Source organism: Marmota marmota, unplaced genomic scaffold (assembly GCF_001458135.2).
Source record: "Marmota marmota marmota unplaced genomic scaffold, marMar, whole genome shotgun sequence".
Lineage (NCBI taxonomy): Eukaryota > Metazoa > Chordata > Mammalia > Rodentia > Sciuridae > Marmota > Marmota marmota.
Window position 1 is genome coordinate 19,215,678 of NW_026000019.1, and position 17,460 is coordinate 19,233,137.

Here is a 17,460-nt window from a genome sequence, read left to right on the forward strand (position 1 = left end):
CACCCCCCCACCCCCGCCCTGGGGATTGAACTTAGGGGCCTTCAAACACTGAGCTACAACCCCAGCCCTTTTTTGTTTTTTATTTAGAGACAGGTTCGAGATAAGTTGCTGAGGCTGGCTTTGAACTCATGATCCTCCTGCCTCAGCATCTGGAGCTATTAGGATGACAGGCATGCGCCACTGTGCCCGGCTTAAATGGTGATTCTAAATTTCATGGAAATTCAGAGAGCCATTAATGGCCAAGAAACCTGAGCTAACTGAATTCCATGTAAAATTGGTACCACTACACCAAACACAAAATATCAATTTCAGGCAAATTAAAGATCTAAAAATCAAAGATAAATATTTAGAACCTTAAGACTACCATCCATAAACGTGAAGTTTAAAAAAAAAGTTTAAGAGATAAAGAAGTTAGTACCATAAGGTAAAAAAATTCAGATTTGATTATAATAAAACTTTAAGAGCTTCCCTGTCTCATTTAATATAACAAGAGTTAAAAAAAAAAAAAATAAGTGGCACATGCTTGTAATCCCAGCTACTTGGGTGGATGAGGCAAAAGTATCACAAGTTTGAGGCCAGCAATTTAGGCCCTGTCTCAAAATCCAAACCAAGGTGGGGCAGGAACAAGCTAAGTCTCAGAGTAAAATATGATACCTACTACATATCTGACTGACCAACACAGAGAATCCAAATCCTAAAAATAAATAAAAGCCAGTCAGAAAAAGGCAAACAATCCAGTAAAAGAATTGGTAAAAATTTTAAAAGGCCCAAGAAAACCAAATAATCAAAAGGCTTAAGATGCTCAATTTCTTCAGTGATCAGGTAAATACAAATTACAACTGCAATGAAGTTAACAAACACTTTGAAACTTAACAATTTCAAGTGTTAGTAAGAATGTAAAACAACAAAAATTCTCAGTACTGGTAAAAGCATAAGCTAATAGGATCACTTTGGAAAAATTTGCCATTATCTCATAATTTGCCAAGAAACATACAGTACAACCCACAATTTTATATCTATGTACTATTCCTAGGGAAACTCAAGTCACTGCATTTTTTTTTTCTGGGTCAGAAAACACACTCAGGCTTTATTTAATATAGTTGTTAACATATGTGTCTGCCTGATACCCTTTCTCCTCCTCCTTTTTTTACATGAGCTCTCTTATTATTATTATTATTATTTATTATTATTTTTTAACCCAGTGCCTCACAATGCTAGGCAAGCGCTCTATCACTAAACCACAGTCCCAGCACCTAGAATCTACGTAGTATTCCTAGGGAAACTCAAGCAACTGCATTCTTTTTTTTTTTTTTCCCCTGGGTCAGAACACATTCTCAGGCTTAATATAGGTTAACATTTGTGTCTGCCTGATACCCTTTCTCCTCCTCTTTTTATTTTATTTTTCCCACAAGCTCTCTTATTATTTTGACCCAGTGCCTCACAATGCTAGGCAAGTGCTCTATCACTAAACCATAGTCCCAGCGCCTAGAGCAGACTTTAGATAAAGGTGTATTAAGAATTGTAAAGCAACTTCATTCTAATATGCAAACATAGAAAGGTTTATAGCAGCATTATCTATAATAGCCCAAACCATACAAAATAGTAGAATGGATACCCTGTGATTTAATCAGTTACTGAAATACTAAATAACACCGGAAATGGAATGTAATCGTATATGAACTGTACAAATACAATGTAGAATGAAGGGGACCCCCCCCCCAAAAAAAAGTACACTTGATATAACTCCATTTATCAAAAGTGCTAGGGCTGGGGACATAGCTCAGTGGCAGAGTGCTTTCTTAGACAATTTGAGGCCTTGGACTTGATCTCCAGTAGTGGAAGAAAAAAAAGCAAAAACCTCAAAGCCAGGCAAAGATCAAATTAATTGTTGAGGAATCCAAATGCTGATGGTAAAGCTATTAAGAAAATGAAAAATATGATTATTTCAAAAGTCAAGAAACTAGTTACCTCTGGGAGAAGGAATCTCAAGGATGCTAGCTAGCTATGTGCTATTTCTTGATCAGGGTAATAGTCACACTTTATAATGTTCACTTTATAATCATTCAATGCGTTGTACATGTTAGTTTTACAAACTTTTATGTATTTCTCATACTTCCCAATAAAAATGTGGTTTGAAATAAAAATAACTTTGGTTGCTAAGGCGGGGTCAACAAAAGAAATAGTTAAATATCAAAGTGTCGGGGCTGGGGCTATGGCTCAGTGGTAGAGCACTTGCCTAGCACAGGTGAGGCACTGGGCTCAATCCTCATCACCACATAAAAAATACATAAAATAAAGTTATAAAAAATATATTTTTTAAAAATCAAAAATATAAATTTGAGGAAGACAAAAGAAGGACACTAAAAGGTTTCATTCAAACAGGTGAAGTAATATGTGAATTAACTAGTTAATAGCAGATTCAGGATTAAAGTCAATCTCCTACCTACTGGATTCAACTTTTTTTAAGCCAAGATAACATCATTGCTTAAAATAGAAGTAATTCTATTATCAGAAGCAAAGGCTCCTCTATTTGGCTTTAAGAATTAGACACACACACAGAAAAAAAAAAAAAAAAAAGCCAGAGTTTCACTTAAGACTTTACAAAAAAGGAAAATAGCACACTATATTTCCTAACTGCATGAATACACCTAAAATTTGCATAAATTCCCACCAGAATGGCTACAAGACACAAAATACTAAACATTTACTGGAATGTGGAACAAGGGGACTGGCAGACGGAAGGGAAAATTCACAAAGCACTCTGGAAGACCGTGGAAGTATTTACTAAAGCTGAAAACATGCACACCCTGCTTCCCACCACTCCATTTCCATGCATATATACAGCAGAAATGCACACATGTGTCTGCCAAAAGAGAGCTCAAAATGTAAATGAAAAATGTGTGGTCAATTTGTATAATAGAAAACCTCACAGCAATGAGAATAAACAACTATACTCAATGGCACAGTGGAGCAAATACTAGAAGTCAAATACTAGCTACCTAGGGAGGAAAAACACAAAGAAGGTTTTGAGGTGCTGAATAATGCTCTGCCTCTTAATCTCATATAATTTACACAACACAAGTGTGTTGAGTTTGTGAAAATAGATTAAGCTTTACACATGATTATACCTTATATACTTAAAAAAAAAATAAAAAAGACATATTAACCAAAAGAAAAAAAGGTGGGGAGGAGAGGGAAGCAAGCATGAAGAAAAAAGAGATTTACTGGCCCTAAGTAAATACACACATAATAGTTAAGCCTGGAAAGCTTTATCATAATAATAAACTAATAAAGCTCATGAATGAGTACTTGAACAAGTCAATCAACTAAAACATGCTGCTCAGTTACTAAAATCCTAACGAAAGGCAGAACAGCCAATGATTAAGAAAGCACTCCTAACTGTAATATATAATTAATTGGTTATTTTAATATTGGTATGAAGACAAGTTTCTAAGTTTCTTAATAAGCACTAATTATGAAGTAATAAAACAGGAAAACAGCCACTCAATATACATCCATTCACTTAAATATAAGTATTTACTGAATGTTAGATAGAACCCAATTATAGACTCAGGCTATAAAGACAAGAGATCAGCTTTTCTTTTAGAAAGTGCCTCGTAGTCCTAAACTAGAGACAAAAGGGGTCCTACCTGTACAGGAAGAGAGGCAGATAAGCACAGGATGCTATGGGAGCACATTCTGGTTTCCATATCTGTTGAACTTTCTCAAACATCCCTTTCTAAAAAGAAATACTTCTAAACAGGAGCATGTGCAAACAAAACTACCAGTTGCTAATTAAATAAACCAGGCCCCCCCTCCCCACCCTTTGGGTTTTTAAAGAACAAAGAGATATGTGAAAGTGATAAAGTGGTTTTGACACAGCACAAACACAAAGGTTACTTGTATTCATTTTTGGTTGCAGGTGGTCATGAACACACTGACATTATATATGCCAGAAGCAGCTAGTCTCATATTTACATATACATATTACATAGTCACAACAATCTACCTTCTTCGCCAGTTAACTGTAAAGACTTGGATCTGATGAGTGGAAATGAAGTTCTTCTTTTCAAATTCATATCATCGTAGGAAGAGAAACACCTAACACATTAAGAAAAATTAATATTGGGCACAATGAGTACACTACAGACACAATTTTCTTTGTATTTGAGGTTAAATAGAAGCTACTGAGAACTGCACATACTACATGGGACTAAGTCTAAATTAATATACCAATTATTGCTTAGGTTAAAAAATTCTTGTCTAAAAGTTATTATATTAAAAAAATAGTAAAGTTTAAAAAAAAGTTATTATATTGAAATATCTATTCTCCTCCTCCTTTGAATTCCATATCTGAGCACCCTTCTCAACCAAAATATTTCAAGGGTTTTATACATTTACTATTAGTGTTTTCCTCCATTATAAGTCTATAAAGCTATCCAGGCACAGGACCATCTCAATGCCCTCAATGAGGTTTTCAACATTTTGGTTTTACATAATCATATGGAGAAAGAAATTACCTTAGGGTCCCTTCATTTGCTGAAAATTTTTCAAAAATATAAAAAATACAATGAAAATTGTGAAATATAATGCTGGTATTACCTTTTAGGGCTTGGATATTGATTACTTTTAGGAAGTTTTGACATATAATCTCCATCAAATTGAGAAGTGTTTCGACAACGTTGCATACAAAGCATCAGTCCCAATACAACACAGAGAACCAAAGATATGACAAGATAGCTTTGTCGATCTGAAACCTGAGATGAGAAGAGGGTTAAAGAATAATAATTATAATAATAAATCATATTATGAAAAATATAGTGTAAAACTCAAAGAAGAAATCATTTGTTTTTCAATGTGCTTCCAAACTATGAATGCAGGGTGTTCTCTGAAAATGAACTATTAAAATAATGGTTGTTTGTTTTCTGCTTTCTCCCCATCCAATTCTTTGTCTGAAAACCGTAAACTTAGGGAATAGTTTTAAAAACAGTACAATGAAAGTATTATGTCTTTCATCTGTGTTCAACTATCATTAACATTTTGTTACAATTGGTTTATCCTTTCATTTGCACTACCTCTTTCTCAGGGAAGCGGGGGACCAACCAACATGTGTGTGTTTGTTTGTTTTTTTAATCCAGTCTTTCCCATCATATAAAACAGAATCACTAGTCATCCAGGTATTTAAGCCCAAAACCTGGAGATCATCCTTAGTTCCTTGTCCCCACATACCAATATTTTAGCAAGGTTTATTACTTTTCCACATCTTAAATATACCCTGAATTCACACTCTTCTCTACTTCAAGACAACATTACCTCACTCAAATTACTGTAACTAGCTCTTAACTGGTTTCCTTCCTGTTCTGCCCTTGCTGTTCCTCAATGGGCAATTCTCCATACTGCAACAAGTGGGGAGTTTCTTCCACATGTCAAACAATAATCCATACCATTTCTTTACTTACCATTTTCCAATGAATTGCAATGATAAGAATAAATTTCAAACTCTAACTTACCTACAAGTCTCACACAACCAACAAGCAGGTTCCTGCCAACATCCTGAATCCATTTCTTAGCCTCACTTTTCTCACACTGCTCCAGCCACCAGCTTTCTTTCTGACCTCAAATACATCACACACTGTTTATAATAATAAACCATATTATGGGTTCTTTGCCCTAGTTCTACTAGTACAGACTGCTAAATATTTTGAGCTCTCAGTTCTAAGGCCACTTTCTTAGATAAGACTTCCAAGAACAGCCTAGCTAAAACAGCATGCTCTGTAACTATCACCACCCTACACGCCTACATTTCATTCTTTTCACAGCCCCCGTCACAGAGATTTATCATCTGTTCACATATTTACCATTTGTATTCTACTCCTTCACCAGAAAGTAAACCCTGTGAGGCCAGGAAGTACTGCACCAACACAGCACTGTGCAGCTAATGCTGTTTACATACATTGATCATTCAATAAATAGTTGTTAAATCAACCAAGTTTCTGCTTTATTGAACAACTTTATAAACCTTTTTGAATTGAAGTATGTGTTTTGACCATGTTGAAAAGTGTTTGAGAAGTGTTTCAACAACGTTGCATACAAAGCATCAGTCCCAACACAACAGAGAACCAAAGATATGACAAGATCACTTTGTCAATCTGTTACTCTCATTTTTATAAAAGGCCTGCGAGAATAGTCCTATTACTGATAGTATCTAAATCACAAAAGCCATGTTTTACAAAAATTTTGATAATTGATGTATTCCCAAAACTCTGAATGCTCTATTTTGATGTCTGAAAAAGTTCTGCATGACAGTTTTGTTTGGTTAAAGTTTTTAGTTCTCATGTTCATGTTTATAAGCCTGTATTTATAATATCCACATGGTGTACTGTGTCCTACAAGAGCAGCAATAATAATTACCTCCCGTTTTAATTCTGCTACTGTTGTTGATAAGTTTGAAACAAGTTGTGTCATGTTGGTCAGTTGTGCCTGTAGCAACTGGATGGCTTCAGTTTGCCGCTGATCCTATAATAAAATATTAAGTATTATTTTTCCTAGTTTGTAATTAAGTAATTATAAATTCAAATAAAACTTATAATCTGGAAAAATGCCAAGTTCTTCTAAAAAAACATACTAATAAGGTCTTAATAGATATTATAAACTTTGACCAAAGAACACTTCAAGAATCTGGGACTGTGTTCAACCATCTCCCTCAAAAACACTTTTTGTCAACTCACTGCTGCAATGTCAACTACTGTGTGACATTAACAAATCACTTTTCAACACATGTGGGCTCCATATGTATAAAGCAGCATGTAATACAAACTATCAATGTCAAATGTGTTTTTAAAGCAAAATGGTAGCAGAATGATATGCTGAAGTATCTTTGAAGAATGTTTCTGGATACAAAGTAAACTCAAAGAGATTTTAAAATTTCCTTATATCACACCAATGAAAAAAATTCATCAGGGGCTGGGGATGTGGCTCAAGCGGTATCGCGCTCGCCTGGCATGCGTGCGGCCCGGGTTCGATCCTCAGCACATACAAACAACGATGTTGTGTCCACCAAAAACTGAAAAATAAAATATTTAAATTCTCTCTCCTCTCTCTCTCTCTCTAAAAAAAAAGAAAGAAAGAAAAAAATTCATCAAAATTACCTATCTTTCCATTTTTTAGATAGTTCTGAATTTCAGAAACTTTCATCATTAACAAGTATGTTTTTAATAAAATAACGTTTGCAACCATATTTTAGGAAATTATGTATCACATAGTTATGAATCTTTGCTAGGTAGACTGTATAGAAAATTTGAAGCTATTAAGAATATGGGGAGGAGGAAAAGAAGGCAGGAAGAAATCAAGGAAATCTAAAACTCTAATTTATGCCTAATGCATCTACATAACCAGACATTATTCTAGACCTAAGTTTTTCAAATTAGTTTTAAGTCTTAGCTGTATATGTGGGGGAGAAGAATGTATAAATAACAGGTTTCACATTCTTTGCTGTGATCCACTGTGGTAACTTCTATCCTATTTTTTTTTTAATGCTAAGGTGATTCATTAAATCATTTATTTTGAATTCTGACTCATATATGACACTGATAAGTTCAAGACAGTTATAAACATGTAAAGGCCAAACTCTTAAATGGCAGAGGAGAAATCACTGTATTAAAATTAATGAATTCCTAGGGACATACTATGTTCATGGGTCAGAAAACTTAAATGTTAACATGTCAATTCACCAGCTGGATGCAGAGGGAAGCTGAGAAAAGGAAGATTACAAGTTCTAGGCAAGCCTCAGCAACTTAGTAAGGCCCTCAAAAACTTTTTTTCTCAAAAAATAAAAGGGCTGGGGATGCAGCTTAGTGGTAAAGTACCCCTGGGTTAAATTTCCAGTATGTCTTAAAAAAAAGTCAATTCTCTTAAGTTAATCTATAAATTCAACACATTTTCAGTCAAGATACAAAGAGTTTGTTTTGACTTTCAAAACAATCTAAGAGAAAAAAACTTGGTGGTATAAGCATAAAGACAGATAACATATCAATAGAATAGGAATAAAAACCAGAAAGTGACCCAAATATATATGGTGAATTGATTTTTATCAAAAGTGCAGAGAATATTCAGTATAGAAAGGATAGACTTTTCAGCAAATGCTGCTAGAACAAATGGATATTCCATTCCATCCCTTTTCCCAAAAGAACTTTGATCTATATCCACATAAAATTTAACTAAAATGAATCATAAACACAATGTAAAACTAAAAGTTATCAAACTTCTAAATGGAAAGAAAACTATCGTGCCTCTGCCTTGGGCAAAGATTTCATAGAATAACATGAAAACTGATAAATTAGGCTTCAACAAATCAAAACTTCTGCTCCTCAAACCATGCTGTGGAAAATGAGAAAATTAGTAATGGACTTGGAGAAGATATTTGAAAGCATATCTCTGACAAATAACTTGTATTAAGATGTAAAAATCTCTCAAATTTCAAAAAACCAATAAGGGAAGAATCACAATTACAATGTGCTGTGAACAGAAGGCAAGAGGCAATTGACTGAACAGCAGCTTGCATTCTCCTTGCCTCACCACCCCTTAAAAAAACCAAATATCCTTGGAAGTAAGTTTTCCAAGTACAACACTTCTTTATTGTGATAACATACTCACACATCATACTTGAAGGTACAACACTGTATCCCCTTAAAATCAACAGTATAGGAGAGTGACCACTATCATCAGTCCTACTCTATTACTACATAGCTCTAGCCAAGAAAGAAAAAAATAAAATGGTGTAAAAATTAAAACAAGAAATTAACCTGTTCTTATCTGTAGTCAATAAGATTATCTACATAGAAAACCATGAAAGGGGACTGGGGTTGTGGCTCAGTGGTAATGTGCTTGCATAGCATGCGTGAGGCACTGGATTAAATTCTCAGTACACATGCAAATTAAAAATAAATAAATAAATAAAGGTCCATCAACAACTAAAAAATATTTAAAAGAAAAAAAAAAAGAAAGAAAAGAAAACCATGAAAGATTTTAGGGTTTAACACAGTTGCAGAAAAGCTCACCAGACACACAAAATATAATATGTTGTGCTTAAGAACATTTTCTCCATAAGAGATAATGATTCTAATGGCTAGATACCTCCCCAAATGCTACATCACATCCAGGCTTAAAAGGGGAAAAATGAACCAACCTACTTATGCTTTTCACCTGTTATAGGCTATACAATTCAATGGGTATTTGTACAGGATGAAGGAAAAAAACCAACCTGTTCCTCTGCTATTCTTGAAGTATTCTGAAGTTTTACTATTGTTTTATTGAAAGCCTTCTGCATTTCTTCCATCTGTTTTCGGTACCTACAGAGTAAGAACTGGTTTAAGTTTAATTTCTTCTTCATTTATTACTGGAAGGGTGCTTCCAATTTTGATATATGACATAAATCCATTTTTCGTAAAACAACTCTTATTCAAGCTTATGCAATACAGGAAAACTTACAAAGATATAAAAAAGAGGTTTTTGAGGTACTGACTGGCTCCCTAAACATCAAGTCTATATGCATCTCATTGCTATATAATATTTAATGATTACTGTGGTTTCCTTGGGGTGCAGCAGGCATGAAGTAACTAAGTGGGTAGGCACACACACAACACACAATTTGTCTATCAATTATATGTATAAATTAGGGAGAATTCCCCTTTAGGATACAAGGACCACTTTACTGACATATCATCAGTAGCATTTCAACGTAATAGGAGCAAGAAAATGTGGTATTTTAAGAACTCTGGACCCCTGGTGCCTAGGTGATTGCATGATGTTAGAGGAGAAGCCCTGAGAACATTGAACAATGAAGGGATTAAAAAAAGAAAACAGGACTGGGTNGGGAGGGAAAGAGAAAACAAGGAGAACCGTGCCCGAGTCTTAATCACTGTGTAAGTATATTGGCACTGCCTCTGACACTTAGGAGTACAAGGGCATAAATTGTTACAATTAGAACTGGGATTCTATGACCTGTATAAAAGAGTACAGATTGCAAATGTTGCCTAATCATCCAGTTCAGTCCATTTTTGTGTTATGTATGTATCATCTTAAACGATACCTGGTCACGTCCCACTAAGAGGTTTAAGGCCTATATATTTTTTCCCATGTACTCTCTGGAAATCAAACAGTAAAAGAGGCTGAAGTTAAGCAGTGGGAGAAGAAAGGAGAAAGTGAACTTAGGTGTAGTGATGTGTGACTGTAGTTCCAGCTACTCAGGAGGTTAAGGCTAAAGAATCACTTTAGCTCAGGAGTTTCAGATTAGCATAGCAACACAGTAAGACTCATAAAAAAGGAAAAGAAAGAAATAAGAAAAGAGTACATATATATAATGGAAAAACTGAACATAGGTGACACAAACTTGTTACAAGCCTAATAATAAAGGTGTGTGTCACTGAGTAGTACTTCTAAAACTTAATAAAATAAATTAAGCCACTGTTCAGCACCCACAGATCAAACTCTGCTACTAAATTTACCATGTGAAATGGGTTAATTCACAATAAACTTACCTTTGGCTAAGCTCCTCCAGATAGCGACCACTAAGAGACATGTTAACTTCTAAGGCTTTAATACGATTATTAAGTCTCATAAATACTGACTCCTTTTGGTTTGATCCATGTACAAGATTTCCATTAGCATATCCTAGATCTGTAGAGTTTTGTAATTCAGCATAGAAATCTGTAGCTGTCCTCTGTAACCCTTTCAAAAGGGCATCTTCTGGAGACTGTTCTTCCTCTTTTACTTCAGGCAATGAAGAAGAATCTACAACAGGAGTCAAAGTTTGCTTTGGTGTGTCGGCTGTGTTCATTTTGGTTTCCCCATCTTCACTCTCAGGCACAATGGCTGTGTTTATAGGTGGAACTACTGTTTCAGATAGCTTTGTAATAATTGGCAAGGAGGCCATATCTTCTTTTACAATATTATCCATAACCTCATTAACTTTATTTGTTTCATAGCTAAGAGATGACTTTTCTATGTTACTAAAGCTCTCAGACTTCTTTTCTGATTCATCATCAACCTCAATAGAACTCTCTTGGGGAATCACTTGTGATGGTGTGTGCCCTGCCTCATGTTTAACAGATTCAGACATTTCCATTTTAGATAATGAATTGATTTCTGGAGTAATATCTAAGAAAAGAGACTGAGAAAAAGTTTGAGGATGGCTTGGTTCAAGTTCAATCACACCCATAGTGTGATTCATCAAATCACCTTGTTGCATACTACTTAAGTCATCAAGAACAGCAGTTTCAGCTTCCCTTTCCATACTACTCTTGGTGTCCAATTCTCCACTTGGAGGCTGCAATACTGAAACATCTACTGATTCTTCAGGAATCAGGAAGGATGGTGGAGCTGACATAAGATAATCTTTTTCTCTGCTCACTGCAGTTCTGCTGCGCTGCCGATAAAGCGCAATTCCAACTGAACACCATTTATATACATATTCCGAAAAACTAGAAATACAACAAATTGTGGTCAGTTCACTGCAAAATATTTGTGTCTCTGACTCAAACCAGGGTGATGATTCATCTTCTTGTTCGCCACTGCCCAGAAGGGTCACTGTGGATGGACCTGACTCCTCTTCTTCCTCTTGAACTAGCTGTACAATGGGACTCTCTTTTGGAGTTTCAGGTGTTGAAGACTCTGTGTCATATACATGTACTTCAGTGGTTACATACCTAAAATATATATATAGAAGAATTACAAATCACTTTAATTAGAAATCTAAAGCTAAAATATGTTTAAGGAATATAGATGTAACAGACATAATGTAAAGGGAGGTCTGGAAGTATAGAAGAAATTAAAACATTTGGATTATATTTTCTCCATCAAATAATTTCATTATAAAAAATATTGCTCAGGGGTTGGGGATATAGCTCAGTTGGTAGAGTGCCTGCCTCGCATGCATAAGGCCCTGGGTTCAATTCCCAGCACACCACACACACACACACACACACACACACACACACACATTAGAAATGGTAGCAGAAAGTCTACTTGATCAGCCAGGTGACTCAAACCATCATATTACACTGGACTTTTTAATCTGTTTAAGAATTGTCTATGAGCACCTTCAATTCCCTGAATGTACAGTGTACCTTTCTTTCCATAAAAGTTGACTAAATCTTTATAAGCTTTACTACCCTTTACAGATGAGAAATTAAGCTACTGAAGAGCTAAAACTATAACCCAGAATTCTTAATATTTATAAATGCACTTTGGGCTTATCTTCAAAAGACGAATTTCTCACAGACAAATAAATTTTCTATAGATAAGGAATTTCAACTCATACACAAAATTATCTGCTTTAGGGAGAATAAATACTTCTAGGCAAAATGATAATAATACCATCTGGGCCAATTTTTTATTATTAAAAGCCAAAAGGCAAATAATCGCTTAATAAAAATCCTGGCTTATCATACACTAATACAGTACCACTAACTTATGTTCTTCATTGAGCTGTGGTGTGGAGAGCAGAAAGATAATTTTGGTGAGAACAGGGTTATAAATTATAATGCCTATGGTTCCTTCCAAGATAAAAACAAGTATTTTCTGGAGGTAGCCTTACAGTACAAATGGCACATCCTGAAAAAAAAAATAAAGTAACCTGAACACCACATTAAAAAAAAAAAAACTAAAAAACCCAGTTACTTTCACACACAAATTTTCCTACTTTAAAAAATTATTTTAAAAAATTATTACCAAACTTCAAATAAAGACTAATATCCTAATAGCAAAGGTACTAAAATACCTAAAAAGTGGATTTTCATTTTGTTGACAGTGAAACAGTAAATGGAAATGGAAAAAATGAAAACATCATTATGCCAGGCTTCTCTAAATAGAAAGATGTTTACAGTCAAACACACATGCACAGAGTTACTAATAACATTTTTTACATATTCATGTGGTACACTGCCTATTATCTACAAAATAAATTGTGACAGAAGGAGGAATTTCTGAAGGAAGAAGAAAACTGAAGTGAATCTGGTAAAAATATGTTGCTATATACTACTATATACTCTTATTTAGAGCTATACTTAAAAAACAAAAACAAAAAAACTCAGAAATTCTGTGAGTCAGTTTTTCCTAACAACTCAATAGTAACATCCTATCATGGATTCTTACATTTTCATCAAAGAATTGCCAAATAATCATTAAAAACAATTTAAGTTAATAGAAAATGAGGAAATATTTTTTAAAAAATTAGGCAAAGATATCTATTAGAAAACTCTGTAAAATAAAGTGAAACTGCTACATTAGCCCAATGTGATTACATTTTCAAAAAACATTCTATATGTGTGTGTATAAACTTAAGATTTAGTTTTGAAAAATAAGACATGCATGTGTTTATTAATTAAAGAAGGCTAGTTACAAAATCAAGAATAGCAATCTCAGGGCTGGGTTTGTGGCTCAGTGGTGAAGCGCTTGCCTAGCATGTATGAGGCATTGGGTTTGATTCTCATCACCACATATAAATAAATAAAATAAAGGTCCATTGACAACTAAAAAAAAAAATTTTTTTTAAATAATAAAAAGAATTGCAATCATAGCTCGACATAATTAGAAATACCAAGAAAGTCTCCCTCCCTGGTAGATTCCTTAGGTTCTTCTAGGAATCAATAACACATATGCTATGTTTTCTTTCTAATCACCCAATAAGCATCTTCAATTGTTTACAGGAGTGACATAGGAGAAAGTAAATTTCTCACTATGCTCTTTAAAGCACAAAAATCTTATTTCTGAATCAGTGTAGTACTTAGGAGTTCAAAGCACACCCCGTGCAGTTCTCATTACCTACTACCTTGAACTATTTCAAGTTCAAATCTTTTCTTAAGTAGAGATCCAAAGAGTAAAGGACTTTCAAAGTTTTATAGGGAGTATAAAGAAATATACATAAATTAAATCTACAATAACCACACAAAATTATCCAAATCAATATAATATCACTACCTATTACAGATAAGTATAATTATCAAAAATGTTATCATATCTGATAAAAAATTAAAATTGAGTATGTTACCTCTATATACATCCCTGACCAAAGTGCTCCACCACAACTTGGGGAAAGACCTACATAACTGAATTTGTGCAACAAATACATAATTCAAGAACCATTGCTCTAGGTAATTTATAGCTTTCTAAGGATACCACATATACATAATCATTGCTTTTAATAAAAACGGGCCTTCAAAATTTATCCTCAAGTTTACATTTGCACAATTATTCACAATAACGAAGTACTATTTTCTCAATAAAGACTCAAGTTGTGAATAATATATCCAAGTAAAAAGCATATGGTCTGGAATGAAGTGTATTCCTAGTACACACATACACTAAGACAAGAAGGAACGTAACATGCAAAGTTCTAAGTGGCTGCAGAACATCTGTTCTATGACCCACTTCACACACAAATCACAAGCTGCTGTACCAGTTCACTTAGCTCTCCATTTTAACAGAACTCTATTAATGTTGCAAGAGAACTTACTCAGGTGATGGAACAGGAGCTGAAACAGGAACTGAGTCAGGCATTTTAGGTGCAGCTGTGGCAGTGGCATTCTCAGATATACTTTTATTTCCTATTTTAAGAAAGATGCCCATGTTGAGTTCAATTTTTAAAAGCTGTACCAAGAAAATATTTTACTTTAACAAATAAAGAATTTTAGTTTCTTGGGGGAGAAGGAAAAGAAGTCAAATACGTTTGCTACTGCAGACTTTTTAAAAAATCTCTTTTAGAAAGAAATGATCATACAAGATCACAACTATAAGCAAAGCATATCATTTAACTTCTGGTAATTAAAGCAAATCTGATTATTATAAATTTTACATGATCTTGATTAATATGCCTTCTGACATCTAAAAGAATTATTAAAGGCAATGAAAGGAAATAAATGGGCTATTTTTAGTATTTGGAGCTAACAATTTTTTAAAAAACATGAAAGCATGATTGCTTCTTCTTGCTAATAATATTCTTACTTACTATTCCATAAGGAAAAAAATGTCTTTCTATATATGTTATATTCAAGAAAAGCAAACCTGAACTGCTAACAGGGCATCAAAATCTCAGTGAAGAGATGGGATAAAACCACAGCTCAGACATTAAAAACAAACAAACAAAAAAACCCCACCAATTGATGAATTCTGTACAGATGAGATTCTTTTGTAAAAAAAGAATTTGCGACATTCAAATAAACAACATACAAGATTTTTAAGTTCCTTAGGGTCATTTCTATATTTCTATAGGAAAATTGGAGATTTCTTGGCTTATCCCTGGATTTTCCTAACTAGAAGGAACCATAAAGTGCCAACTATTTTAAAGACCCATAAGATGATTAGGTACCTTCTGTCATGTCTTCAGTTTTTGCTCCCAGAATATTAGCAGCAATATTCACCATATTTAGAATGGCATCTAAAACAAAATTCAATCAGAAAAAAATACCAATAAACCTACGTATTCCCATATAAATTAATATCAGATAATTAAAGAACTATTATAATGGTCTTTTGCTTTCTTTCTTTCTTGACTAGTTACCTTTTTATTTACTGTTTAAGTCCAATGTAGGACCCAAATAAATTTCAGCCAAAAACATACACATAAATTTGAATTTTGATATTCAGGAAGAATTTTAAACTTAAATTGTTATAAAGCCACCTCAAACTTTTTACCAAAACACTTAAAACACTTCTTTGGCACATTACAAAATTCAAGTATGATCCAATATACAGTCTATATTGAGACAGGGAGGAAATGTGATCAAATTCATATTTCAAAATTCAAAATTTGTTTTCTTTAAATGGGTTCTATACTTTTAAACAAAAGCAAACAAACAAAAAAAAAACTTAAAGAAACTAAAGCTTTTCCTGAATGGGTGGCTATCATAGGTAAAAATGAAATGGGGAGATTATTATCCAAAGCAAAGTGGAAAAAGTTTTAGTATTTTTAACTATGCATACAGTAGCTATTTATAATACGGTTAAATTCCAAATTGACACTTTATAAAATTCAAATTTCTTTCATGATTTTAAAATTCATTGGCCAAAATAACAATGTTTCATATATAATTTAAAGCACACCAAGTTTTTTTTGTAATTAGGATGGGGCAAATTAATTAAAATCAAAGTCATAAAACTGAGTATAGCAGGTGAACCAAATTGTATAGTTGGTAATTCTGTTTTTTTCCAGGGGGATATTAAGATAATGACATTAAAAAACTCTGTAACATAAAGTTACTGCTACAGTAGCCCAATGCGATTACATTTTCAATAAATATTCTATATGTGGAACAAACTTCCATTTTAATATATTTAAATATGAAGACCACAAAACGGCAGAACTCCATAACAAGCTGATACTGTAAACAGGAGGCTTCCTTGCAGTAATGTGACCTAACTTCAAGGAAAATAAACTTCTACCCCAATCCTTGAAGTTCTTTTAGAAGTTAATTCTTCAGTATCAGGTACTTCTCTCCTGTTAAAACACTAAGATTTGGCAGGGGCTATTTATCAAGCCTCGTAGTTACTTCCATCTTATTTAGTCTTCTTTCCTAGATGAGATTCATAAGGTTTTCAACACTTTCAAAGAAAACCAGAGATGTCACTCTCCTGTAATCCTAGCTACTGAGAAGACTTCGTTCTCAAAACAGAAAATAAAAAGGGTTGGGGTTGTGGCTCAGTAGTAGAGCACACCTGGGTTCAATCCCCAGTATATCCGCAACAACAAAAACGCCAAAGATGTGAAAAGTAGGAAAGGATATAAAGGAAGAAATCTAGCACATTAAGAAGGCTGGGAGCAGGCTGGGTGTGGCTCAGTGATATAGTGCTCAACTGGCATGCGTGAGGCACTGGGTTCAATCCTCAGCACCACATAGAAATAAATAAATAAATGTACTGTGTCCATCTACAACTAAAAAAAAAAAAAAAAATTATATATAAATATAAAAGAAGGCTGGGAGCAATCTCCTCACTGTCACATGATCTGATGATTCTGTAAATACATTTATGCTATAAGAGAAAAGTAGAAGAGATCTTAAAGACTTTAATAAAAGATGATTACTATTTATTAGTTTTGATCTTAACATAACTGGGATTCTACAGTCAACAAAGTAGTGATACTTGTTTCCAATTATTAGTATAACACAAAAGCTTGACATTTGCCATTTTTAAATGCTTAAATGGCATTTTTTAAAAAAAATATTTTTTTTTAGTTGTTGATGGACCTTTATTTTGTTTATTTATAGCATGTGGTGCTGAGAATTGAACCAGTGCCTCACACATGCTAGGCAGGCGCTCCACCTGTATGAGCTACAACCCCAGCCCTTAATGGCATTTTTATATATCTTTGCCCTTCAAGCTGGCAAACTGGTAAACAGAAAAGCAGCCCTAGTCCTTACTTGGGCTGAGGAGATGCCTTAGCGTAAGATAATGATAGGAATGAAAACT

General features: G+C 33.9%; 1 protein-coding gene across 7 annotated transcripts in view; it reads right to left on the reverse strand.

Annotated features, from left to right (window-relative positions):
* The window catches only part of Suco (SUN domain containing ossification factor), a 68,445-nt gene that overhangs the window by 6,377 nt on the left and 44,608 nt on the right, over positions 1 to 17,460 (reverse strand). For 3 of the 7 annotated variants that reach the window (XM_048810030.1, XM_048810028.1, XM_048810029.1), the window contains 8 exons: positions 15,362 to 15,430; positions 14,510 to 14,600; positions 10,536 to 11,702; positions 9,260 to 9,347; positions 6,412 to 6,516; positions 4,603 to 4,757; positions 4,010 to 4,101; positions 659 to 694 (listed from right to left, as the gene is read on the reverse strand). In XM_048810030.1, the coding sequence (XP_048665987.1) occupies positions 659 to 694; positions 4,010 to 4,101; positions 4,603 to 4,757; positions 6,412 to 6,516; positions 9,260 to 9,347; positions 10,536 to 11,702; positions 14,510 to 14,600; positions 15,362 to 15,430 (1,803 nt within the window). Of the gene's footprint in view, positions 1 to 658; positions 695 to 3,650; positions 3,740 to 4,009; positions 4,102 to 4,602; positions 4,758 to 6,411; positions 6,517 to 9,259; positions 9,348 to 10,535; positions 11,703 to 14,509; positions 14,601 to 15,361; positions 15,431 to 17,460 lie in introns of all 7 variants that reach the window. The other 4 variants (XM_048810031.1, XM_048810032.1, XM_015491808.2 and 1 more) reach the window with 2 other exon arrangements.